At 45.0% G+C, this 27,876-nt stretch overlaps 1 protein-coding gene across 9 annotated transcripts in view; it reads left to right on the top strand.

Annotated features, from left to right (window-relative positions):
* The window catches only part of CUX1 (cut like homeobox 1), a 270,018-nt gene that overhangs the window by 94,948 nt on the left and 147,194 nt on the right, over nt 1–27,876 (top strand). For all 9 annotated transcript variants that reach the window (XM_063402464.1, XM_063402457.1, XM_063402465.1 and 6 more), the window contains exons 3-4: nt 10,325–10,372; nt 25,339–25,417. In XM_063402464.1, coding sequence (XP_063258534.1) covers nt 10,325–10,372; nt 25,339–25,417 — 127 coding nt within the window. The remainder of the gene's footprint in view (nt 1–10,324; nt 10,373–25,338; nt 25,418–27,876) is intronic.

The following is a 27,876-nucleotide window of genomic DNA, read 5'->3' on the forward strand; positions in this document are numbered from 1 at the left end:
GGCACTGACAAAAGTTAATTTTTCCTTAAGTATATCTTAATTCAAGTTTTTTTACTGCCTTGCAATGAGTGGGAAAATCCTTTTGAGAAAAGTAGTTGTCAGTTTATGTCTAGTTTAGCAGTGCTGCAGCTGAGGGGAGTTTGCCACAAAGCCAGGAATAAGGTAAAAAGTTTGAAGCTTAGGTTAAAACGATGGCAGATAACTGGATCTGTAGTTGCCATATATAGTCATGCAAGAAAAAGTCTGTAGGAATCCTCCAGACGTTTATGGACTTCTCTGATTCATCTGTCGGAGCCAAACAGCTCCAGCCAAGAGATAGAGAATTTGTTAAACTGCATTAAGTTCCTAAATTACTGTAGCCCAAAGGAGCAATTCTTCCTTTTATAGGGGGAAGAGTAGGAGGGAGTAGGCAGGGAGGATGGTGCATTATTAAGTCTCTTCTTTTGGTAAGAGTTTCAAGAGATAAGTAACATTCTAAAGCTCTAAAAAAAAAAAAAAAAAGACACAACAAAACCAACAAAAAAACCCAACACAACACAAACCACAGACAAAAAACTTGAATTAATTTCCGTTGCTCTCATCAAAAGCTGGCTGTCTAAATTTAGCCATTTCCTATAGACACTCAGCTTATGCTGGCAACAGTCAAACTGTTTGTCCTCAAGTGCAATTCGTCACCTCCCCCTTCTAAGTTGGTAGAAGATAAGCCTGTATTAATTCTGTTGATTTATTATTATACAAGTGTGCCTCATTTTAATCTGCCATCGAGCTGATTGTGCTTCAGCAGCGCCCGGGAACTGCTCCCTGTGTCTCCCTTCCTCATCCTCCATCCTCTGGGTTCCTTTTCCTGCTCTCTAATCTCCTTTCTCTCCCCACCCCCTCCAAACACTGCAACAGTTCACAGTTCAACACATGAATTTGGGAATTAATCCCAGCTGAGAGGATATATTACATTACTGAGGGGACGCTGCTGCTCAAAAAAGCACTTTATGTGGGTTTTTTATTTCTGAAGTTCAGCTAACAAACAGTAAATGTATTGAATAAGTCTGTAGTGAGCTCTTGCTTTCTTTCCTCTGGATGATTCATTTCTATCTACTGTGTGCTCCCAAAGCCATGTGCATTATGGGCCTGAGCCTGTTTCCATAGGAATTTTGCCAGGAAGCGTAAAGGCAGCAAAAGTTTGTTTTCTCTGAATCGCTTCACTCACTGAAGCAACATGAAAAGCTCTGTGCTGTGTGTTTTTTTTATTATTTAGGTCAGCAGGATGACAGTTAGATTAATTTCGAAGTGTTTTTACCAGGTATGCTAAATCAGGTGTAGTAAAACCTTTGGGTCTGTATATGCTGATGTTTTTGAGGTTGTCAATTTTTTTTTTCCTCCCTTTGAATTTCTTGTCTTTGTTGGAATCTGAAATTATCACGTCAGCTGCATGCAAAGGGCGAGGCCTGAACCCACAGCCTGCATGGGAGAAGTCACAAAGAACATAAAGACAGCAGAGATGATGGTCATGAGAGTTTTAGCAAATATAGGACAAGTATTTGCAGGACAGCAGGCTTTTTACTCAAGCCCTCATGAAACAACTTGTTTCCTGTAGGAGCAACTGGCTTTTGAATACAACTGGATGGTCAGGATCAAGATTAAGAAGAAAATCTTATAAAAAGATTAGGAGGGGATTGCGTAGTATTGGATTTTCTTGCACTGAAATCAAAGCAAAAGGCTGACTGTAGTGATAGAAATCAGTAAATACACCTGTGTTCCTACATGCAGGTATGGCAGAGTGTGATTAATGCACGGGCTGCTCACAGCTCCCTTTGTAACCTGTGTGCAAAAGATAAGTAAGGAAAACAATTTTGCAATAGCTGATGTCCCAGCAGTGCCTCCTCCCCAGTTCACAGCTGTAAGGATCCATGAGGATGAAGCCTGATTTAATTTAATTTAAATTATTATACTTAACACAGAATTTTTCTTCTTGGAAACTTGACTTCAAAGCAAGGTCCTTGCATTCTGGAAATCAGTAACAGGTTTTAAAACACATGTGTTTTTTAGTAATCCCACTTTTCCTAAATGAAGCAGTACACTGGGATTCATGATTTCTGAATGGTTCCACCCATCTTTTCCTTGAGGCAGAGGAGAAACCCCAGTCCCACCAGTGCTGCCAGGCAGCTCCTGGTCCATCCTCCCAGAAGGCTGCAGTAGGATCCACTCTGATCCCAGCCATGCTTGTGGGGAGGGAATGTAGAAAATTACAGCTGCAATTATGGTTTCTATTAAATATTCTTCTTTCTAAATCCACCATGTGAAGCAGTAGGCAGTGTTTGAACTGGTGTTGTTAATTGGACCACAGCACTTAGGTGCCTCTTCTGCAGAGTCATGGCCCCTGTCATTAGCCTCTCATTAGACACGTTAATTTTTTAGGGCTCATAATAATTACCTTTTTTCAGAAGTTCCCCATTTTACACTGAAGAGAAACCTCTGATCTGCAGGCTGTAATTCTGGATAACCAGGGCAGTGGTAGGAATTCTTTGTAGACTTTCAGAGTGGGAAATATGGTGGATGGAGGATGAAATCCTGCAGGATGTGGTTTGGGAGCAGTGTTCAGGATCTTTTTCACTGGAAAACTCCAATCACAGGGGCAGAGAACTTGTGGGACAACATGGAATTTATGGAGGGGCAGAGCAGTCTGGTTAAAATTTGACAAATGAGGTGAGGCTGGTTTTTGGGGATGTAAAACTATATTGGGGTGCACAACTTGGCAGTCAGTTTGTTTCCCCTTTTTTTTGGCAGATGGGCTCATCTGATAACATCTGCAGGTACTTAATAAAGCTCTAATTATCTTTGCTCTGTGTAGGGCTCCTGGCCTAAGCTAGGAATGGCAATTCCTGGATTTCACTGCCCTATGGTTGTCCTGCTGGCAAGAACAGTGCACCTCAGAGGTTCTGGAGTATTTATTTCCTGTATCAGATGGGTTCTCATTACATAAATGAGGAGTTCTGCTGCCCTGGGATGATGCAGATGTGGTTTTTCCCATGACCAGGGTCTCTCATGCATGTTTGGTGTCACCTCAAGCCTTCAGCACTGGATTTAACAAGAGAGCAGGAGGGACAATCTCCATGGAGCCACTGGAATATCCACAGTATCCACTGGGAAGCTTTTTAAATTAATGTTTGTTAAAATAGTGCTTGATTTTCTCTGTGTGTTGCTGAACTGTTTCACAAGTCATCCTTTCCCTTTTTCCCCTACTGGAATTTTAGTGACCAGGCTTTCATTTCATTAGAATTACCTCCTTTCACAGCTCCACCTGAATCATTTTTGTTTGAACTATTTTTTTTTATTTCCTAGCATCTCTACTTTCTAAGTTCACCATAGTTCCTGTTCAATGTCTTTCCTAGCCACAGTTAACTCACTGGTTTATAAATGACACCAGGCTTGTCACATGATGCTAAAAAGCTGAGTTCACCACACTAATTTGTAAAGTTAGTTAAAAAAATCCCTTTTCTATTCTGCATAGTGTATGTGTGTATATATACACACACTTCCACACATATATATGGGTGCTTTATATATATATATACACACATATATATATATATATTTATATATATATATATATATATATATATTCCTCTCTGGCAGGGTGGCTTTTTAAACAGTTGGGAAGGTCCCCAGGCTGTTTGGACATGGCTGCACAAGACCAGAGTAAACCTGGGAGCTTTTTGTTTATTCCAGCTTGGAAGAAACCGTAAGAGGATTCCATTAAGACTCGGGCAAATTCCATTGGAAGCAAAGTCCCTCCTTCCCAGATGCTCCATTTTCCCCAGCTTGGGAAGAGCACAGTTTGCACCTTGCCACTGCCAGGGCTCGCAGGACCAGCCCCAAAATTCTCCCTCCTGACCTCTTTCCCTGTGGCTGAGTAGGACCCACACAATCCTTGGAATTTGGTAGAAACCAGGGAATTTCCACAAAGAAACTCTTGAAATTCTCCCTGGGCTCTGCTGTCCCTTCCTTTGGGATCCTCACGTGGCTGCAGTCTTGCAAAACTGCCTGAAGTGGTCAAAGAGCAAAAATTCCCTTTTCAAGGAACTCTCTCAGTGTTTATTCTGCAGCCCTGCTCTGTCACCTCTCTCCCCCTGAGTTCCAGTGCCCGGGGTTTTGCTCCGTGTTCCTCTCAGAGCTGGAGTCTGCGCTCACTAAATCAGCCCTTCACAAATGGAATATTTTTTCACTTCTTGCTGGGTGGGTCCATACACTGAAAAATAGGTCAAGAACAGTAATCTAAATCTACTGCTAATAAATAATTAAAGCTAATGGAATATGCACAAGATCTGTGAGCTTGAAATATTTCTGAAAGTACTGTGGTGTACGATTTGCTACTGTAAATCAAGATTTTTTATTTATCATTGTGCTGCGTTGAAACATATCTATAAATGTGACTTTAAAAAGCATTTTTTTTGTACAGAGAAAACACTGTTAGTGTATTGAAATAACTAAAAATATCACAGAAGATTGATAAGATCGTGATTCATTCTTTAATGATTGGATTTCAAGTAAATACTTCAGCAGCCTTAAGCAATAAGAGGTTTTATATCTCATTAAATCAAAGTGTAAATTGAGCAATAAATTGTTTACTCATATGATTTACTTTGCCTTATATTTTAGGAATTAAGTAAGTCATCTAAGCGACTGTATAATACCTGTTTGAGCAACTATCTGGGATTTCAGTTTCATCTCCTTTAGATTAAAGCAAAGTGGAACTTGCTGGAACTAATTAAATATAAAGACTTAAATGTTTCCTTTAGTACACCCCCGATCACATGTGCCCAGGATTTCTGGAGGGAAAAAAAATGGGAATAGTCTGGATTTTTTCATAATACAAAGAAATCATATTTAAAACTTGTGCACTGCTAGGTGAGTGTCTGAGTCATCCCAACCCCTTCACCCATTTTCCCATAGCAGGGCAAAGCATCTGTGCTCTCTGCCTCTCTCTAATTAACCAGCAGAACTGCTTACTCCTAATTACAGTTAACTTGCTGATTTGTGTGTTTCACGGTGACAAGTTGTGTCCTTGAAGTGCACAATAACCAAACACACCTCACAAGTTGATGCCAGCGTTCTTCCCAAACCCTTCATGCTTGGCTGCCTCTCACCTCTCCCCCTCTCAGCTGGATTTATGGAGGCTCAGCAGCGTTCTGGGGATGGCAGCGGGGTGGATGGAGAGTGTGGGGCCCTGGCTGTGAGGGCACGTGGATAAACATCCTCCCAATCCCCAGGAACAGATATCCCATCCTCCCAGTCCCTCAGAACACACATCTCATCCTCCCAGTCCCCAGAACACACATCCCATCCTCCCAATCCCTCAGAACACTCATCCCATCCTCCCAGTCCCCAGAACACACATCCCATCCTCCCAATCCCCAGGAACAGATATCCCATCCTCCCAGTCCCTCAGAACACACATCTCATCCTCCCAGTCCCCAGAACACACATCCCATCCTCCCAATCCCTCAGAACACTCATCCCATCCTCCCAATCCCTCAGAACACTCATCCCCCCTCCCAGCACGCCGCCTCTGGGCTGAGGGGCAGAGCCCTGGTGCAGGGTTTGTGTCAGGAGAGTTCCCCTTCAGCTCTGCCATTTCTGATCACGGAGTCGTGGAGTGCTTTGGCTTGGAAGGGACCTTAACTCTCATCTCATTCCACCCCTGCCACGAGCACAGGTTGCTCCAAGCTCCATCCAGCCTGGCCTTGGACACGTCCAGGGCTGGGAAGTGTTCGGTGCTGATGGAATTACAAACACCCTCCTGCACAGCCAGTACACCCTGGGGCTTGTCTGGAGCTTTCTCTGTTGGGTTTTTTCTTTTTCTTTCTTGTTTTAAGTTCTTACAAGAAAAAATCTGGGGTCAGGCTGTCCAGCCCTGCCAGTTTGGAGCACAGGGCACTTCTCAGATCCTTATTCCATGTGGGCAAACAGGGAAGGAGACACGAGAGGGGGAAGCCTCAGCATCTCTGGGGTGATGGGGCTGCTCCAGAATGGGCTGTGACAGCTGAACTGCTGATAACACACTGATAACAGTGGGCTGCTTCTCATTGGGATTCCTGTGCCAGACACAGTGACCTTCCCCAGCCCACAAAATCCACAACAACTGGTGGGAAATGTGGCTGGAATGCTCAGGCAGGTTTTGGGGTGGGTTTGTTTCCCAGGAGCTTGTGGAGATGATAAAGGTGTGTAGGACAAGCTCAGCTTGGCTGGGCCACTTTATCAAGCTGGGGTCAGAGAGCTCGTGTTGTGACATTTGGAGATAAGCACTGAGGAGGTAAATGAGATGGAGCAGCCCGTGAGGAGATCAGAAAGTGCTTGTGGAATTTCAGACCTCAAGTAAATTACAAACACAGCGTTGGTAGCCTGGCCATTGCTGTGTCCTTTGTACTGTACACAGGGTATTAAGAGCCAGCTAAATAATGTGGTTTAGTTGACAGAAAGACACATTTGGTTGTCCAGGGTTTTAACACAGATTTATTCTTGGTTTATTTTCCGTGGAGTTATTTTTAATGTGAATGGAAAGGGAGTTGAAAATTATGTGGGTTCGGATTTCATTGTTTAGCTACTTGATCAAAATATAAACTCATTGTTTTTGCTCTTGTAAAGAGGAAATGCTGTATTAGCTTTCAGCCATCGGATTTGATTCAGATAATGATACGGCATCCTAATTCATGGGCTCTTCATCAGATACTGGGTTTGTCTGTGATAGAGCCTTTTCCAGAAAACTGCTCTACCCCTGATAAATCATCCAGAGAGAAAGAATGCGTGTATTTAGATGGCACAGCAAAATAGGCTAATAATGGGATTGTATTCCTACACTCAAATATTTCAGTGTGTTTGTGTTGATAAATTATAATTTGTTTTAATATTCAGTTGCATGGACCCTTCTCAGCTGTTCTGCTTGGCTGCAGTGTTTTGGTAGCTTTGTGAGGGCTGGAGCCTGGATGCTTTTCCTGTTTTGATCACAGCCCTGGCAGTAAAGGCCACCACACTTTAAACAGATAATAAATCACCCGGTGTCCTTGCTAACCAACACTGCAGATTCCCCTGGGTCTGAAGGGAATGTCCTTCTTCCTGTTCAATTTAGTGTAAAGAAGGTAAAATTCTGTTTGAAGTTCAGTGTAATATTTTGAGACAAAGTCTGATGAGAAATTTTTCCAAACTGCCAAAAATAAATCTCCCCAGCAGAGCTGTGACTCGAGGCATATGTATTCCTGACTTCTGTCTGTTTATTTTTATTTCCCTTTGGTTGTGAACTGTCTCAAGTTTTGATGTTGTTTCGCTGAGGAAGGAATTATAAAAGTACCCTATAAACTCTTTCCTATAAACTCTTTCCAAGGGCAAGCCAGGAAAAGAGGGGAGAGAAGAAAAACTGGTGTGAAAAAGGTGTTTATGCCTTTTGCTATTGTGTGTGCCACTCACCTGCACTGTTTGCCCGAGTTTAAACACTGGATCCCATCCCTGCAGTTCCCTTTCCTGGCCTGTTTGCTCTGGAAAGGGAATGGCAGTGGGATGCTCTGCCTCAATTGTTCAGCTGCAACAGATTTCAAATTATTGTGAAATTTCAAGATGTCAAAGCATTTTACCCCATTCCAGTGTGTGCTCTGCTGTGTCCTGGGTTAACCCATTGCTTGCCAGTGGAGCTGAATCACCCTGAGCTGCCTTCTCCTAATCAGGAAATATTTCAGCAGCAGTTTGACCCCCACCGCAAGCTGCTGTCTGAACCAAGCACATGTTTTCCCATGGTAGCATGAATTTTGCTTGGTAACCTTCTGATTGCTGGGATTAGTGTTTAGCATCCTGAATTTGCTAAATGAATGCACTTGAAGAGTTTTCTCCCTTTTTGTTTCTGTTTTCATGTCTTTGGGATGCTCCTTCTCTCCCTCTCTGCTGTTACAAACATCCCTCATTATTCAAGATGAATATGAAGGTGAAGTCCTGACATAGTTTATGTCATGAAATAAAAAGTGCTGCAAATCCTGTCTTTCAGAAGTCAGGTAAATAGCAGGATCTTGGCTGGAGCCTGCCATGGGCACAGGAGCAGGGATGACATTCTCCTGCCTCTGGAATTACATCTCCTGTACTTCTGCCTTCACTTCTGACATCGCTTTTCTGGCTGCTGCCAAACAAGTCAATAAATTCAGAGGCAATATCAGGGACAAAAGCCCTAAACCCAGTGATTTTCGACCAGCTGAGATTTTTATTTCAAGAAAAGTTGCCTTGCTTAGATGATACAATTTTCCTGATTTTATAAAGGGTGCCAGTATCCAGGCTGTAAATCCAATTCTGTAATTTCACTCGGCACCAAAACCGCCTCTGCCAGATTTTGGCCGTGAATCTGGGCATTTATTTTGCCATCAGTGGTTATTGTTACTTTCCTCAATGTCAGCATCATCAGGTTACAAAGAAAACACGTTCTAAAAGGTGCACAGCCCTCAGGTCTCCCAGAGGAGACAGGGAGTGGGGAAAAGCTGCTCAACCTGCCAGTTTGCTTTAGTAGAATTGTAATTTACTGATGTTTGTGATCCACAAGGACAGTGTCCCACCTTTTTGTGTCCCAAAGCAGGCAGCAGGATATACCAGGGAACATTTGGGTGACTTGGCTTGGCCTAAGAGCAGAAGCTCAGTTTGGTTCAGTCCGAAGAGGGAGCTCAGAAAGCTGCAATATTATCCCTGACTTGATGGGGATTAAGCTGTATTTTAGTGCAATAACCATGTCAGAAGTGAAATTTGAGTGATCATTTGTCTTTGATAGCTTCATTTGCCTTGGGCCCCCTAAGCCATTTCTCAGGGAGTGGGAGAACTCCTGATACTCCAACTCTCTGCATGACTTGTCATTTAAATGACAAAAATCACTTCTCTCAAAAGCCTACTTTTCCTTCAGGAAAATCAGATTAAACCCAGGGCTGAGAGTGTTTTGGTGAGTGGTTTAACATCCAATATGTTGCATGACTGTAGATGTAAAAGTAAATGTGTCGGAAAAGAGAATTTCCCAACTTTTTAAGGTCACCTTCTTTTCTGAAAAGCTTGAGGCCTCAACAGACCATTTTCTATATAGAGAAAATGCTTCAAATGTGTCTTTGTGACCCCTGCACGAGGTTCAGGGGGCTCAGGGGCTGTGGCCTGTGTGCAGGCAGGAGGATTCCATGGTGACTGTTCCAGCTGTGGGCAGCATTCCCAGAGCATCCAAGGACTCAGCACTGGAGGGCTTGTCCAGAGTCTGACCAAATCTCACCTGGCCTTAAAAATGGGTCTTTAGCACGCACTTGGCACCAGTTCTGCTCAGCTGAGCCTTGGAAATCTCCAGGGATGGGAGATCCACCCTGATCCCTGCACAGCATCAGTGCTGCCCTCCCGAGAGATGCAGCGTCAGGTTGTTGGTTTAATCCTCTTCCAGATTTATTTCCAGGTGTAAGGGCACTGTGAAGTGGCTGCTTGTGCCTTGTCAGTGTTTCCCAAGTATTGCAACAATGCAGCATCTTGGCTGTGCCTGTCCTCTGCAAAGTTACTGGATTTTATTCCTCAGGCACACACATGATAAGAATTACAGAATTTGTAAGTGAATTAGACCCAAACCAGCTTAGAAGCAAAGCCATAGAAAATTTTCTGTACAATAAATATAACATTTTTGTCCTGAATTATCTCAGTTGCTAAGTAAAAATACGCTATAAACCTTCAGAGTGATCCTGTGGGCAGTATTTGAATGGATTTTGTAGCACCGAGTGTGTTGTAATTTGGAAGAAGAAATTTTGAGTTATACAGAAACCAACAAATAATACTTGTCATCTTCAGTGAGCTGCAGTTCTCTGATGACTAAAGCCAGAGCACTCTTGGGAAAATAATAAATAAAAGAAAGATTTTACAAAATGGCAACACTTCCAGTTGAAATGATGGTCCAGAATCATCTTCCTTCGAGCCTGGCTTCCATTTGTGGGAATTTCCTTGGCATAAGTTCAGAGGTGTAGCTGCTGTGGAGGTAGATAGAGGCATTTACTGCTAATCTCATTAATGTTTCAGCTGAATTAGGAGACTGAAGGCACTCAGTGCTTACCCAGCACCACCCCAGTTGGGATAATTAAGATCATTTGCAGCAGATTCAGGGGTATGTCAAACTGGAAACTCAGACCTGCTCAAAGTGAACTCCAGGATAATTCTGTTTTAACCAAAGCTCCAGGAAAATGCGATCAGAATTTAAGTAACACTTGAGAACTGAAAATAACATCAGGAAAAACATGATGATGACTTGTCCTTTGCAGTTTTTCTGATGGGATATCCTGCTTCTGTCTTCCAGGACCTGCGCAAACAGGTAGCTCCATTACTGAAGAGTTTCCAGGGAGAGGTAAGAGCTTCTTCTGCTTCTGGGGGTGTTGTCAGTGCTGCTCCACATGAGCCTGGTGTGCTGGCAGGGTGGGCACGGAGCCCTCCAGGCTCAGCCCTTGGCATTCTGTGTGTGCAGGGAATGGCAGCACCTGCAGGGAGCCCGAGGATGGAGAGGGAGCTTTTACTAGAGCACAGCGTGACAGGACAGGGGGATGGCTTCAAACTGGCACAGAGTTGGTTCAGATTGGAAATTGGGAAGAAGTTCTACCCTGTGAGGGTGGTGGGGCCCTGGCACAGGTTGTCCAGACAAGCCTCATCCCTGGAAGTGTTTGAAACCAGGTTGGATGGGGCTCTGAGCAACCTGAGATAGAGGAAAACGTCCCTGCCCATGGCAGTGGGGTGGAACAAGAGGATCCTGAAGGTCCCTTCCAACCCAGGTCATTCTGTGACTCTGTGATACCCTGGCTTTGTGCTGGACAATCTGAACTGGTCACAGCCCTTTGCTCTGAGCCTCCCTGAGCATTCCTGGGCCTCCCTGAGCATCCCTGAGCATCCCTGGGCCTCCCTGGGCCTCCCTGAGCATCCCTGAGCATCCCTGAGCCTCCCTGAGCATCCCTGGGCCTTCCTGAGCCTCCCTGAGCCTCCCTGAGCCTCCCTGAGCCTTCCTGAGCCTCCCTGAGCATCCCTGAGCATCCCTGGGCCTTCCTGAGCCTCCCTGAGCATCCCTGGGCCTTCCTGAGCCTCCCTGAGCCTCCCTGAGCCTCCCTGGGCCTTCCTGAGCCTCCCTGAGCATCCCTGAGCATCCCTGAGCCCCCCTGAGCATCCCCGAGCCCCCCTGAGCATCACTGGGCCTCCCTGAGCATCCCTGGGCCTTCCTGAGCATCCCTGAGCCTCCCTGAGCATCCCTGAGCCTCCCCGAGCCCCCCTGAGCATCACTGGGCCTCCCTGAGCATCCCTGGGCCTTCCTGAGCATCCCTGGGCCTCCCTGGGCCTCCCTGAGCATCCCTGAGCCTCCCTGAGCATCCCTGAGCCTCCCCGAGCCCCCCTGAGCATCCCTGAGCATCCCTGGGCCTCCCTGAGCATCCCTGAGCCCCCCTGAGCATCCCTGGGCCTCCCTGAGCCCCCCTGAGCATCCCCGAGCCCCCCTGAGCATCCCTGAGCATCCCTGGGCCTCCCTGAGCCCCAGTGAGCATCCCTGAGCCTCCCTGAGCCTCTCTGAGCATCCCTGGGCCTCCCTGTGCATCCCTGGGCCTCCCTGTGCATCCCTGAGCCCCCCTGAGCATCCCTGAGCATCCCTGAGCCCCCCTGAGCATCCCTGGGCCTCCCTGAGCATCCCTGAGCATCCCTGAGCATCCCTGAGCCCCCCTGAGCCTCCTGTCACAGTGGCAGGACCCAGGTGGCACATCCAGCTGGCTGGGCCCCGCTGACCCCACAGGCTGAGCTCTAATAAATGCAGTGTAGTGCACTGTAGGGGTTTCACATTCACCAATTTCTGTTTCTCAAAATGAGTGCAGTGGTTTTTCCAGCAGTGGATTTGATTCTCATTCTTTTCTTTTAGTGTTTGTTAATAAACCTAGCTTTCCACCTTTTACATTTGAGCCTGCTTTTCTTTTCTCCTAATCCTATCTCACAGCAGGAAAAAGAGTAAATAATTCCAGGAGACGCTCAGACCACTACACTAATTTTGAGGAACCACTCATAAAACACGAGGATACTGCAAATCGTCCTCCCTGCAAATCTTTCCAGCTGTAAAACCTTGTGTTCCGAGGGCTGATGGAAAAGCTGGGCTTGGCAGGTGTTTGCAGGGAGGCTGCTGCTGGCCCTGGCTTGGGTTTCTCCTCACAGCACCCACCGAGACACACGAGCACAGTGCTCACGAGTTGAAAAGCCAACTTTTGTTATTCTGAACAGTTTCTACAGGCAAAGGCAGCTGGGCCAGTTGGAGAGTTTTCCATTTTTGCTGGGGCCAGCTGGGAGCCGTGGTTCTGCCGCTCGGGAAGCGTCAGGGAGGGAAGGTGGAAATTGGATTTACCTTGTAAAGCTGTGTGGGGTGCTGGATGGAGGATTGAGCTGACACTGATGCACCTCACAGAGCTCTGCCCCTCAGGAACTGTGCTCCAGCACCTCCCCAGCCCCTGAGCTGTTCACTGAGCTCAGACTGGGGCAGTTCCATCGGCACAGGGAAGTTCAGGAGTGCGTTTGCAGGATGGGGATTCAAGTGCACAATTCCCCGAGTGAGCCTTGCATTCCTGATCACATCCTGCTAAATCTCATTGCCAGCTAGGCAATAATCCCTCATTTAAAAGCAGCGTGGTACTTTTTTGGTTTACAACCTGATTTCCCAAGTATTGCTAGAAATAAATAAATAACTAACCAGGATAACTTTGTCCTTGATATATCCACCAGACATTTGTGAGAACAAAGAGTGACTTGCCTGAGTCCGTTTGCCAATGGAAATTTACACTTTAAAATTGCTCTGAGTGCATTGCAGTGCTCTTAGAACCTTTCCACTTCAGTTTCAAGCTTGCAATGCACTGACTGAAAAGTGCATGTGTGCTTTCAGCACTGTTCTTTAATGAAGGCAATGTCTGAGGATCAAGTAAGAAACATCAATTTTGAATTTGGCTACAGTGAAGGAGATTAGGAGATTCCCCCATTAGATCTTCTCTGGTGGAGACAGCTCCCTGTTCCCTTGGTTATGGCTCACACACACTCCTCTCCTGTAGTTTTGCTTCACTGATATAAAAATGAAGTTTACTTTGGTATAAATTTAACCTCACTAGAATAAAAGTTGTTGTTGTAATCCCCTGTTACGCAAATGAAGCACAAATACATTAAAAGATTGTGCTGCTGAATCTCTGAGCTGGTGATTCCAGTCTCCCTAATCGAGACAGGGTTTCAGAAACCTAAAAAACCTGAACTAATCATGATTGACTACATAAATGCACCACATTAAACTGTGAATTATGGTATTTGATTATAGATGTAATTACTGTATCTTGTTTTGGAGACAAATCAAAATACCGAGGATATGAGCCTGCTCTGTTGAGTTATATTTGATTGTTCAGGATATAGATCTGGTTTCTGGTTGTTGTTAAGGCTGACTTTCTAAAACATCAGCAGATGACTGCTCTGGGTATCTCAAAAACAAGTTTTGTTAAGCAAATAGGCCTCTCTCCATTTCAAATCCACAGGAGATGCCTCGGCTCCTGTCCCCTGCGAGGCTCAGGGAGCAGACTGAGCTCAGCAGCCCCTGGGACTGCCTGCAATCATTTATTACCTGCCAGGTGATATTTGCTGTGCTGGGAGGAGCTGCCAGAGGGACCTTTTGCTCACACAGTACCTGTGGGACGGGATGTGAGTAGGGAGGAGGAATGGGGCAAGAGGTTCCCTGATTTCTCTACACAGACATCAGTTCTCAGCCCCAGATTTGGCCCTGGAGGTGTCCAAGGCCAGGCTGGGTGGGGCTCTGAGTGAGCTGCTCTAGTGGAAGGTGCACATGGCAGGGGAGCTGGGCTTTACCCCCAGCCCCAAACCTTCAGTGATTCTGTGATTTGGAGGTTTTAAAAAAGATCAACAGCAGTGAGGAAATAAAACAGAGGTGAGTGCAGAAGTGGTGGGAATAAATGGTTTTTAGGCCCCTTCTGCTGGAGAGAGTGTCCTGGAGCAGGGGTAGGGAATGCTGTAGGAGCAGCTCCACAGCCACTGTGGGTGGGAATGTGGAATTTGGGGCACCACCAGCTGCTCACTCAGAAGGGAGGATAAAGGTCCTTGCCTGATGCAATTCTCCATTCCCTGTGGAAGAGTCTCCACCACATTTTTGCCTCTGACTCCTGTCTGCACCCCCCACTGCTGCTGCTGCTCGAACCCTTCTCTTAGAACCAAGTGCTTTTGGCATGGAATAATAAATTATTATTTATTATAATAATTTATACACCAAAAGGGAAGTGGGCTTTTGCCCATCCCATCCTGGCCCTGTCCACAGGGCTCTGGGCTCTAGGGAGGGCCAGCAGCTCAGAGCTCCTGACAAGCACAGGTATCTGAGCAGCTTTACGTGGACATTGCTGTATTCCTGCTCCCACCCCTGCCTTTCCTCTGCACTTTTTCTGGTGTGATCCCACATTCAGCACAAAATTGGGGTTTTTCCCCTCTTTTTGCTGGCTTGGTTTCCTGCCAGGTGGGTTCAGAGCAGCAGCTCAGGGCAAGGGAGAGACCAGGAGAGCCAAGCCAGGGGCAGGAGCAGCACAAATGTGTCAGCTCAGGTTGGCTTAAACTGTCCTTGAACTGTGCCTGGGTGAGCCTGATGTGACTTGGAGAGAGGGGAAGTTAAGCTCAGGTATTTATGTCCCCTCCCAAGCACGATTTATGGGAGCTGCTGGTAAACATGGGGCCAGTTGGCTTTTTTAAACAAACCCACAGGTTGCTTTAGCCAATTTTCTCTTCAGTTTAAGCGTGGAATGTTGATCCTTCCCCCCAGTATTTTCCCTTTATATCAGATGAATTTATAAATACCGGACAAAGCAGAACATTCTGTAGTCCTTAGTTATTTATCTCATTCATTGAGATAAAAACGGTTCCAGTTATCAAATGTTCAGTTTCCATTAGTACTTGGAAATAACTTTTTTTGTATAGATCTCAGTGTGTTAACTAACTGGATTTTTTATGGTAAGAGTTAAAGTAAAAGCACTATGAAATGGAATTTAGCATACTACAAATTTTCAAATGCATTCCTAGTTCAGCATAAGCCCCTATTAATTCATCACTGGAGAATAGTTTTATTATAGTACTTTTTCCTTATTTAGGATCTTAATGGAAATTTGAAGGCAGTTTTCTAATTTAACAGAATGTTGTGTCTGCTTCAGAGCTGATGCTATTGTTCTTTTGAAATCTGTGGGTAACTTTTCTGCCTTCCCTGGAAGATTTAAGGTCTGGGTGGTGTAAATAGGCCATTGTGAGCAAGACAGTTAAAAGTCATTAATTTCAGAAGTGTAAAATTCCTGTCATTTTAATCTTAAATCTCTGTCTTGCTTTTCCTTTTCATTGCCATTAACTTGAGGATGCAACTTATTAATGGTTTGCTCTCCCTATGCTGGACTAAATACAGGACAGAACCAGGAAAGGTTAAAGAGTTTTACTATGCAATCATTAAATTATTATTCTCTATAATTAGCAAGGCACTCTTGCAAGCAGCCATCTGAATAAGCTGTATTTTGGATAGGTCAGTCTGCTTTACCACCCATCAGTGGATGGATATTTGTACATTAAATCTGAAAAAGGGAAAAAAAAAAGAAGGGATGTTCTTGGACTATGTTAATTTACAGAACCAAAGTCGTGGTATGGAAATCTAACGTTGGAATCCGCATTTGTGAAGTCATCAGACAGATATTTTAAGGCTGGGAAAGGATTTCCTGAGGTCATTAGCATTCTTTTCATGTGGCATAAGAGCACTGTCCAACAGTAATGCAGTAATCCCTCATTTGGAGAACCCTCCAAGGCACAGACTCCAAAACAACAGGCTGGACTTGCTGTCTGTGAAAGCCATTCCTCAGACTCTTCTCCCAGAGCAAGGACTTTTAAGGGTATTGCCACTCTGAGGAGACCACTCTGGCTCCCCACTCCGCTCAATTGCTCTTTAAACTATTAATTTGGTCAGTTGAGTAATTTAATAATTTTCCATACGCAGACAACAGAAGCTGAAAATCAGTTTGATGTGCTGGAACCACTAATCATGTCTTTGAAGGAATACTCTAATAATGAGTGCCTAAACCACTTCAGACCTATGTTCCTTCTGCATTTTGAAGGACTATTCCTGAGCTGATACTCATATTTTTCTATTTTACCCCCTTTAATTTCCTTATGTTAAATTTCCAAACCTAATTAATACAATTTCTTTCCTGTACGTTCACTCCATGATGGCTCAATTAGAGCAGCAGTAGAACTGTGGTTCAATATTCAGGCCAACTTCATAATTGAAAACACATTTTCTTCTCAAAAGCTGCAGCTGGTTTGGTTCTGCTCATGCAGAAAAGGATATAACCTTGCATAACATAGGAAATGAACGGTTGAGAGAGAAGCCAAATTCAATTTCAGTCAGATATTTTGAGGATAAGTCCATGATCTATGGAAGCAAGGGAATGAAAAGTGTGTGTATGTGGAAAGCAGCGTGTTCAGCACTCTATTAATCACGGCCAGCCTGGGTGCTGTTGTGTGCCTTGCGTTAGCACTGATGCTCACAGGGAGGCTGGAGAGCAGCCAAGCACTCCAGAAGTTAACCTCTTAAAGACCCTGAGCTGCTTTCTGTTGAATAAATGTAATTTTGTGGTCAGAAATAAATGCTTGTGATGTAGCAGGAGCTTTGAAAACAACAGCGTGGCAAAGCTATTACAAATTGCTCTGTGTTGGGGAAGTCAACAGCATACATCAAAATCCAGCGCTCGTGTTTGGGCCCAGAGCCTCTCTGCTTTTCAATGGAAGTCCCATCAAAACCCTCTGTTTACCAAAAGTTAGGGGGTTTTGGTAGTTAATTCTCATTTAAAGCCCACTCTGCATCTCAGTTCTGTTCCCCAAAGCAGGGAGAGGTCGTGACCTGCTCTCGGGGTAACGCAGCTCCGCAGCGCTTTCATTTCTTTGTTTACAGAAGTGTGTAAATGATTATTTATTTATTTTTGGCTGGCTTGATTGCAGTTTAAACAACATCTTTCCTGAGGAAGGTGATTTAAATATACTCCAGCATCTCACGGGCAGATGAGCTCTCCCTGCTGAGCACGCGGGGCGGCTGCTGCAGGGCCAAAAGCATCCCTGAGAGGAGACACTGAGCAGCAGGGGAGGGACAGGACTGCAGAGACTCTCAAATACACTCAGAGACTCTCCTGTTATCTCCCTTTTTCCTTCCTGGGACAGCTCTCAGCTGTGGGGATAACAGGCAAGGTCCCAAACCTTACACATCCCACCAGAAGCAGCGACAGGCGCCCTGCGCCTTCCCCAAAGCTCGTGCAGGTTCCTCTCCAACTTGCAAGCAAATTGTACCAAGGCAGCAGAGACTACCAGGGTAACTTTGGGGAGGATCAGCCCAAGTCCTCTTATTTTTACATAATTGACAAAGTGCTGAAATCCCTGTTGGCAGCTGGTGGGCTGTCTGTACCGAGGCACGCTGTGCCGCTGCCACGCGCTCGGGGGCAACAGTGGTGGGAAATTCACTTTATTCAGGATTCCGACAGGCAGCCCTGGTGCAGCTCACAGGGTCAGGAGTGTCTTCTCATCCTCGGGAGAAAAAAAAGAGAGCTTGAAGTGTGCTGGAAGGAATGGGGATGGGAGGGCTGGGCTGGGCGAGGTTTTCTGCCGAGTCCCACATACAGAATTATTGTTTCTCCAAATACAGAATTAGCTCTGTATTTATTACACCATTACCCCTGTATTTATTACAGAATTACCTCTATTTATTACAGATTTACTATGAGGCTCTATACAGTCTGGTGTCTGGTCTTGCTTTGTCAGAAAAGAGAAGCAAGAGGGTGAGCTCAGTACAAAGCTCAGGGGAAAGGTGCATCTTGGTATTTGTGTGCGGGGGATTTTGCACAGAGGTGGTGCAAAGGTGCTGTTAATGAGCTCCTTCTTGCATGGATCCTCTGACCTGATTTTTTAAAAATATTAAACAGAATTTTGGACCATCCATGAGGGAGAGGAGTGACTGTGGGTTCCAGGTCACTGCTCAGGGACTGGAGGAGAGGTGCACAGGCAGGTGAGAGCACCACTCACCTCCCACATGGCTCCTGCTGCTGGGGTGATGTGGGAGAGCCCAGGCTGCTCTGTCCTGGCCTTCTCCCCTTCCTCCCTGCCCCATTTCCCACACCAGACACGGCTGGGATGGCATGGCCAGAGTTGTTCTCCATCCTTGTGCTCTCACAGAACCTCGAAGATCAGAACTGGCAAGCTGTGACATCTCCCTCTTTGGTGACAGAGCAAATGATTCACTGATCTACTCACCAGAAGGATGTTCCTTCAGTTTTGGGGAAGGATGTGTCCCCTGTTTAGAGGTCAGCTCTTAGTTTTACCTTTGTGCCATTAAGAAAAATCATGACTGGCCTGTGCTGACTTGAGAGAGGCTGTGATGTGAAGTGTAGAATTACATGGGTAAATAAATATTCATTGTGCAGCCAAATTGGGGCACCCCATGTCTGGTTTCACACAAGGTTTTATAGCCCTTGAAATTCAGGTACAGCCCAATTTGACTAATCACTAGCACCCACACTTACTAATTGGAGTAAAACATTGCAAAGCAAAACAAAGCAAATTTCCATAGCAGTCTACAGATTTAGACATCCCTGGGGTCATTCTTGCTGGAGTTTTTGGCTTGTGACACCAGAAAACACTGTGAGGGTTTGAGTAAAGTGTCACAGGGGCTGGGATGTTGGCATTGGTGTTCAGTATCCTTTATCCTTCCATGAGCAAAATCCTGATTTCCAGGACCAGGCTGTCCTTTGATTTGTTTTACATGAGCATGAAAAGCACCAAAGCCTCCAGGAAAATTGTAACGTGTCATTACATCAGAGTGTATAATACGAACTAATACAGACATGAACAAAGTTAATCCACTTTCATACTGTAAAGATTGATGGATAAAAGAGAATTCTGGTAACATTTGGCACTCTGAGCCTCCTTGTGCCCTCCATTCCTTGGCCCTGGTTTCGTGCTGTACCCGCCCGATGCCGTGGGGTGTCCTTGCCCCAGCTCTGGGTCCCCAGCTCCCCCCTGGTGCTGAGCCCAGCAAATGCACAGGATGAGTCAGTTCAGTTTGCCAGCACAATGGAAAATAAATTCTTCCTCTCCTTCCTTAGTTTTTCACCGAGCCACTGAGCTGAATCACTCTCAAACAGAGGCAGGAGGAGGGAGCAGGGCTGCCCCGTGGATGGGCTGGAAGCTGGGTGAGAGCAGGGGCTGGGGGACCTGCTCTGAAATCAGAGAGAGGTGAGGAGGTAAAGAATTAGGAACTCTGAGAATGGAGTTTGGAGACGGAGCAACGCAGGTCTGACCAATATGGTTATAACATACATTCTCCTCTTTATTCACGAGGTGGCTGGTTATATACAGTGAGAATAGTTTACAGTAACAGGTGCATTTCTATTGGCAGTGAGCATGAACAAAAATGCAAGCTATTACAGTTTAAGGCAGCTACCATGTCCTTACAGTAATTGCCCTATTCTACTGATACCCATACCTTAACCAATTTCTAGCTGTGCCACAAGCTGAGGCCCAGTTTGGGATAGCTGAACCTTTATTCAATAAGTCATCCTGCTCTTGCTACAAGGAGGGAGGCAGGTGGGTGATCCAAGATCCAGGAGAGCTCAGCAGGGACAGCACAGCCGCTGATCCAAAGGCAGGGGGGCAGACAGGACTGAGTCTGAGCCGTGGCTCTGCTGTGATATCTGCGGGCACACGCTGGGCTGGGCTGTGTCACTGGGAGGGAAGATCAAAGATTGGAAAGGCAGCACGAAGCTGTCCTGTGAGAACATCCTCAGGGGATGGCAGCCTTGTTTGTCTGGGAAAAGCAGGATTTATCTGGGCATGAAAGGAAGAGGGGGTTTTAAGGGTTCAAGGCTGCAGCTGTTTCACAGTGGAGGGAACAGAATTGCAAAGCTGAGGTGTTTGAGTTCTTCCTAAAGCTCTCTGCTTAGCTGGAGGTTAAACCAACAGGTTGGTGAGGCAGGCGTGCCCTGGTACCTCTCCTGGTACCTCTGTCCCGACCCAAGCAGCCTTGTTGAACAGACTGGTATTGGATCCACTGTGAAATCCTTAATTCTGTTAAAGCATTTATAGCCCAGCTAAAATCCACGCCATATGCCTTAAGCAACTGCGCAGAAATAATTTCTTTATAATTTTGCTTCAAAACTGTTTTAATTGCAAGAAAGCTAAAAATAAGAATTTCTTACTTTTTCTTTTGTCAGTGGCAAAATAAATTAACAGGGGTGGTGAAGAAATTTTTATTAGTTTGTAATTTACAAAGCTATTTTTATTAATTTATTTATTAATGTAGATATCTCTTGGTGTTAAGAAAGGGAAATCAAGCCAACTGTATTGTAAAGGCTTCAAACAAGATTGATGCATTAATAATCCTGCTAGAGCCACCATTTGATTCCAAGGCAGTTATTCAAGAATACAACATGGCTTTAAAAAGTGGTGCTTTAATGAGTTGTTCTCGTGCTTTTCCCTTTGTTTCATATGGTTCTTCCAGTTCTTAATGGTGTTTTGGTAACTTGTAATAACTGAAGACAAATGGAAAAACTTCGTGATGCAAAACAATATGACAAAAGATGTGTAAGGGATGGGTGTCTCCTTAAGGCATCCATTTATTAAAAAATCAGAACAGAAAAATAACTTCACTTTTAAATCATTTATTTTTACTTAATAAATTAGTTCCAGACTGTGTGCAGAACAGCCAAAGACATGTTAAGATGGTTAACGAGAGTTAAATTAGAGAACATTTGTGTTTGTGGTACTGAGAGTGAATCACCAGTGCTTTGGCAATGCCAGACAGCCTCAGCACTGGGAACCCCTCACAGAGGAGCTGTTTTTGGGGTGCTGAGTGCACATCCCAACCTTCAGCTCTGCTGAGTGCACATCCCAACCTTCAGCTCTGCTGAGTGCAGATCCCAACCTTCGGCTCTGCTGGATGATCCAAGTGGAGCCAGGATGAGCAGCACACGTGCCGGTCTCATGCTCAGAGATGTGTCCATGTGCTGATGTCCCTCAGTTCAGAGAATTCAGGTGTCAGTGCAGGATGTGCTGGCATCTGGCAGCCCAGCTTCCTTGCAGAGAGCTTCAGCACCCTGTCCCATCTGTAAATTCAGGAGCAGAGCTGTGCATCCTTCAGGCTGACTGCAGTCCCTGAGCGATCCACGTTCATACAGCCCAGGGCATCCCAGCCCTGCTGCCCCTGCTCGGGAGATATTGGGGCACTAAACATTGGCCTTGAATTAATGCTGAAATCTCCCACTGCATAAAAACTGACAGATTCCAAACTGAAGCCACAGGCTTTGTTTTTATCCTTCTGAACTTGGCTGGACATGGCTGAAAGAGGCAACAATAAACCTGCATTCAGCACCTTCCCTGGCCTAGGTGCCAGATTTGTGGTGCTTACGTAAATGTGGAGATAAATCCGTGGATTTTATTGATGATATTTTGATTTCAGCCAGGTGCAGTGGGTGTTAGGCTGGGACCAAGTGCTCCTGAGCTGGGCTGTCCATGTTCTTGGGGGAGCAAACCAGCAGTGACAACAAGGCAGAGTGGGATCAGAGCATGGAGATCTTCACAGGCAGGTTGGAAGGAGACAATTCCGGAGGGGAAGGGGAGACCCTCAGCCTGCAGGGTGACCTTGGTACCCTGAGCATCAACTCAGGAGAGCCCCTGACCTGGAAAAACCAGGTGGATGAGGGGAGGACTGGCCTCAGCCCGGTGTCTGGCTGTGGCTCCTCCTCGTGGCTGCGGCGATGTTTTGGGGATGAGGAGTGAGATGAAGGCTGTGCTGAGCAGGGAGGATTCCTGGTGTCTCAGTTCTGTTATCTCACTGCAGCGCCAGTGGTATTATCAAGACAAATAGGATGCCAAAACTTAAAAGTGAACATATGTTTCTGGGGGTGGTGGGGAATACAGAGGTCACCGTTGTTTCTTTCTGCTCAGAGAAGACATAATGGGGCCTGGTTTAGATAAATTAAGATTTGGAGCTAAGCTCGTGTCAAGACAACGCGAGTGTAATTATAAGTTGACTTCTTTCAGGGTCCCTGAAGTTTTTAGAGTCAAATAAAAATGTTCAGCAAGAGTTTTATAATGTAGTTCAATGGTTTAATGTGAGCTGATTGCAGCTCAGCCTTGTTGGCTCCTGAACTAATTTTACTTTGATTTGAAAAATTTTCAGTGAACTTCCAAATGTTTCCACGCCATTTCAGTGCTCTGTTTCCTCTGTTTCTCTGGACTTCATTTATATTTTGCTATTTTTGATGTCTTTTTTCCTCCCATATTTCCTTATTTCCTAATGCACCTGGGTGCTGGTATGCCTAATTATTTTTTTATTCCAGTTAAAGTTGTTATAGTGCTTTTCCTAAATTTTATTTTAAAATATAAAATAGTTGGAGTGCTCATTTTTAGTAGAACTTTAAACCAGACTGATTGATTTATTTTTTTGTAACAACTAAAACATAAACCCATATTTCTGCCTAGTGGGATTCTTTGGAATTCTGGTTCTGAATTTAAGGGCGAATAAAGGTGTAAAATACCTGTGATTTACAAACTGCTTCCTTTGGAAAGTCTCTGATCTCCTTGCAAGATGTTGTTTCAAATCTGGTTTATATTTCCATCACTCTATAACTGGTAAGGAGCAAATAAACCACACCTTCTATAATACTTAGAGAGAATAAAAGTACAAATGCTCTTTATTAAAATGTGGAAAAACTGTAATAGGAAAACAAATCCATCCTGTTATTTCCCAGAAATGGAAGCATTTTAAGTGCTTTGCTTTTCATAAAAGGGGCAAACGAATTTTTCAAAATACAGTACAGAATCAGCTCTGTAATGCTAATTGTATTTAATAATAGTAATTTAAATTTGGCTGCTCTCTGCTGAGCAGCAGCGAGAGAAAATTGTATGTGGGAATGTTGAGGTCCAGAAGTGTAACATATGGTGTGGTTTGGCCTTCAGAGAGTGCCTGTGCACCCTGAGACAGCTCAGCTGCACCAGAGTCCCTGGTGGTGCCCCTTCCTTCTCACCCCATCCCCGAGCAGCCCGACACTCCCCAGCAGGGATTTACACATCCCAGGGCCTCCCTGCCTTTGGCACCTCGTCCCACAGGCTCCTTTCAAGCTCCTCGTGTGAAAATGTTCCCTCCGAATTGCTCCTGTTCTCCTTCCCCGATGAGCACCAGCCCATCTGTGATTGCTCAAATTCAGATTATTAACTGGGTTACTCACAACCACCATTCCCTTGCTCTGTGGCTCGTTGGATGCCCTGAGAGATTGCAGTGCCTTTCTGTGGTCTTTCTTGGTAAACTCTGAAAGAACAGCATGGCCAGCTCTTCTTGAGAATTTATATCTGCTCTCCACATCCTCCATCATTTCGACATCTGATGCTCATTTATCACTTCTCCAATACCCTTTGATAAGTTACAGATAGGTCACGTGTCGGTTATACCACACCTCCACCCATCTCCATAAATTAATCCAGATCCTGGGGGGATGTAAATGAAATAGGAACTGGGTTTATTTCTTTAAATGCAACCTTGTGTTGTGTTGCCAGAACTTGTCTCTTCCAGCCTCTCGCCGTATCTCCCAGCGCTTCCTTGCTGCTGCTGCCAAACGCTGTGCGGACGCTGCCCGTGTCCTCATTTCCCTCCTTGACCCCTCCTCCCCTCCAAGCCTTTTCTTGGCTTATACCTTGAGCATTGTGCCTCTCTGTGATTTCTACAATTGTCCTTGTCCTTTGGTTTTCTGGCCTTAATCCTGCCTGTAATGATCCCCACAGTCACCAGCCGTGAGGCTGATCCACTCCGCGCTCCGACTCACGACATTATTTAATCATCCACGCTGTAGGGTTGGCCCCCTCTCCCTTCCCAAATCTTCCCCTTCTCTCCACAGAAGCATTTGGGGACAAAGTAAACACCAGTGTCCCCAGGGCTGACCCCGCAGCACCCTCGTGCTTTATCTCCCCTCCTCTTCCTCTCCCGGGCGCTCCCCGAGCGCTGGCAAAGCCCTGGCTTGGTCACACGCTTCCCAGTGCTGCAAATCCCCCCCCTGCAGAATAAAATATCAGATACTTTCCTGAAATACAGATACAGTAAACTCTGGCCATTGTTTCTGCCTTATCTACCGAATCAATAATGTAGAGAAAGAATTCAAGGACGTTTTTCAGACAGGGCCTTCCTTTTTTTAGGCCGCGGTGACGTCCGCACCTTTAAATGGTTCCATAATATTCACTGCCTTTCAAATACACAGAAGAATTGATATCAGGCCTTTGTATCCGCAGCTCTTCAGATCCTTCCTTGCCTTTTATTAAAATATGGGAACGATAATCTCCATGCCTTTGGTTTCCTGATTTGGGTAAGCTGCCACAGGGCTGTGTCAGGCTTTCCTGTTTCCCTTTCTGTCCCTCTGCTTTGGAGCATTAATTCACTGGATCTCATCCTGAGTCACTTTGGTTGTTTATTGTCAATATGAAGCAACAGTAAATCCTCTGGATTTTAGTACAATAGCAAAATACGTGTTTACCAAGAAAAAGTTGCTGTGGAATAAGTATTTTATTCTCAGAGCCGTTAAGCTGCCTTTCCTTGTAAAATGGAGTTTTAGATGAAAATACAGATGTAGGGGAAAAATAATAAAGTGATAAAAATAAATTCTTAGATGAGTATTGGGTGTGTTACAGAACACAAGGAGAAGCTGGTCAGAGGAGCTCAGGAGTGCAGACTCTGCCTGAGCTGTATCAGAAAACTTCTTTGCATGTAGAATATTCACAGTTATTTAACATTAAGTATCACAGGGTGCTCAACAAGTTCATCTTTTCATCTCCTCACAGGCTTAGTGGAAATAATAGAAAAATCTATTTACCACAATAAAGGCAGAGTGGGACATCAGAAGTGGCCACGGTTCCGTTTGCTGTGTTAGATCTCAATAAGTGGAAAAGGAAAAGAGCTGCTGAGGAGAGAATCTGCCTGGCAAATACCAGGCTTTTAATAAAGATTTAAAGTAAAGAATCACAACAGGCAGGAGAGTTCATGAAATTATTGATGCTTGTTATTGGGCTGAAAATGGACTTTATATTCAGTACAAATGTAGCAGGAACTGTCTTTTAAGACTTCTTCTATTGGACCTGTACACAGGAGACCTGGGTTCCCTTTTTAGGTACTTACTAGTTTTACATGAAATTATTAATTTATATTTATAGCTGTGAGTGTGAGAGTTGTACTGGAACAAGACTTAAAGCTTCTTTTCTCATCTCCCCTTTTAGATTGATGCATTGGGTAAACGAAGCAAAGAAGCAGAGGCAGCCTTCTTGAATGTTTATAAGAGATTAATTGATGTTCCAGGTAAGCAAATTATTCCCTTATTCTGAGAAATTAATGGTTCATGTTTGTGTGAATGCTACTGGGCATTTTTCCTACCTCTAATAAGGCAAATACGAGCAATGGTTTTGTTCTGGAACTGATAGAATCCTGGTTTTTTTCTAATGGAGAGAACTGTAACTGTGGCACATTTCAGGACTTCTCATTGCATCTGCATGATAATGTTTGTATGAATCAATTTATATTGTTATGATACTGTGTGATCCTCAGTATTTTGTTTGTTAGAGCCTTCAGACAATTTTAACAGAAAAAAAGCATCTCAAAGCTTCACCAAGAAACAGCAATCTTTGTACTTTTAAAGGACAGAGAAAACCTCTCATGCCTTCCAAAAAAAACAAAAGAAAAAGCCTTACTGAAAAGTAAATCACTACCAAATTTCAGTTCTGTGCAGTAAGTGTGATCATAAATTTTATTCAAAGGCCTTTATTGTATGTGTTTTCAACTTCCCTTTTGTTTGGCATCCGAACTTTCTTTGTTTGGCGTTTGGTTTCAGTTCATTTCTTTTTACATTTTGGGAGTTGATTTTTTTTTTGTTTTCCCCAGTGGTAAATAAATAACTGCCTGAACAGATTTTTCTTTTTGCAGAGAGGGAATGAGGAGCCCAAATCTCCACTGCCACATCTTGGCCTGACTGAGCTGTTGGCACATGGCTCTGTGTGTCATTTTATAGTTTTATAAAACATTAGCATTATATATCTGTAATATTCAAAATTCCTCAAGAGGGGTTTTGAGGAGTAATTAATACTTTTAAATACTTTTAAGGCTTCCTTGTACCCTGGTTTTACTGTTAAAGGAGCGCATTTCATACAAGCTTCAAATAAAAATTAATTTTTTATTCATTTTAACGAAGTTTTAGTTTAGTGAATAACTGATTGAAAGGTCAGTGTTTTCAGATGCTCAGTTTGAGCTAAAATATGCATTTTTTAATGCTGTCCCATTCATAGCTGAGCAGTGCCCAGTGCCCAGTCCCTCTGTAGGGATGCAGGGACTCACCACGCTCTTGCTGGGCCACAGCTGTCTCAGAAATGTTATTTTCAGGTTAGTCAGCTGTGGTCTGGGGGTTTTCCTTCCCTTTTTCCTGCTCAGAGTCTCAGGAGTGTTCCACTGATCACAGCGCAGCTCCCTTGGGTGCTGCTCATGGGTGGGGAGCTCAGAGAGGGTCCCGACCATCACGGGCAGTTTGCCTGGCACGAGCAGCCGGGGATGGGCTTGGGAAGAATCCCCTCCATGAGAACATTCCCAAAAAATCTGGGGGTGCAGCAGTGAGCCAGGGGAGGCTCTGCAGCCCCTCCATCTCCACACTCACACTCGCTGCAGTTTCCTGCCATCCCTTGGGAGCTGAGGAGGTCTGGGCTGGACCAGTCTGGTTTTTTCACCACTGAGGAGTGGTGTCAAACAAGGGCTGTGTGGGATCCTTCGTGTGCTCTGTGCAGAGGCTTCTCTCTGCAGCCTGGCAGGGTCACAGTGCTGGATCTGAGCAGCAGAGCAGACCAAGCCTTGAGGAGAAGGTAGCATTGATATCCCACCCTGTTGAAATGGCTGAGGGACTTTGTCAGGACTTCTTTGTAGGAGAAAGGATTTTCTCTTTTCCTTCACTTGCAGCAGCAAAATTTACAGCCCTGCTCCCACAGCCCTCTCTTGCCCCTCCGTCCCCCGCGCGTGCCTTCCGTCACCTGTCACAGAAATATTCCTTTGATATTCTGAATACACATAAAAACTTCAGCCTGGCTGAGCTGGGAGTGCGATGGAGTCTGTGGGATGAGAAATCTCCAGGTTTTAGGCCCATGGTTTTACCTGGAGGCCTGAGGTAAAAGTAAATTCCAGGTTCTCCAGGAGAGGTCCGGCCGGTCTCCCGTAGCTGTGTGCAGGCACAACAAATACTCACAGTTTACAACACACCCTGCACAGAGGAGGACAGCAGCCATGAGGAATGCATGGCACTGCTCTTTGTCACTCTGCTTCATCGTGTTGCTCTTTTTTTTTCCCCTCTCACCCTGTGTACCCTGCTGTGCTGGGCAGGATCCGTGGAGGGCTGGGCAGTGCTGGGTGGGTGTGCATGGAGAGCTCTCCTTTATAAACACCCATCAGCATCCATTTATCACACGTGTTGCTTTGCCTCCGTGTGGCTTTACATATCTTTTGACCTGTCCGTTTGGTATTTCAAATATTTAGGTACACTTTTAGCTCCCCGACGCTGCTGTGTTTTCTTTTTTGGTGGAGAAGGGAGCGATGATGTTTGGGGGAAGCTATGCCTGGAATGCTGCAGAGTGGTTATTTAGCATTAAGCATCGCTGGTACATGACAAGGGTGCAATTTTATCAGACTTTCAATATCCTTTATAGGACCATATAATAATTGCAGCTGAAGCCTAATTCCCAGCAGCCAATTTTATGGTTCTTGAGGAAAGCGTGTATTTCTCTCCT

The sequence above is a fragment of the Prinia subflava genome, chromosome 8 (genome assembly GCF_021018805.1).
Source record: "Prinia subflava isolate CZ2003 ecotype Zambia chromosome 8, Cam_Psub_1.2, whole genome shotgun sequence".
NCBI lineage: Eukaryota > Metazoa > Chordata > Aves > Passeriformes > Cisticolidae > Prinia > Prinia subflava.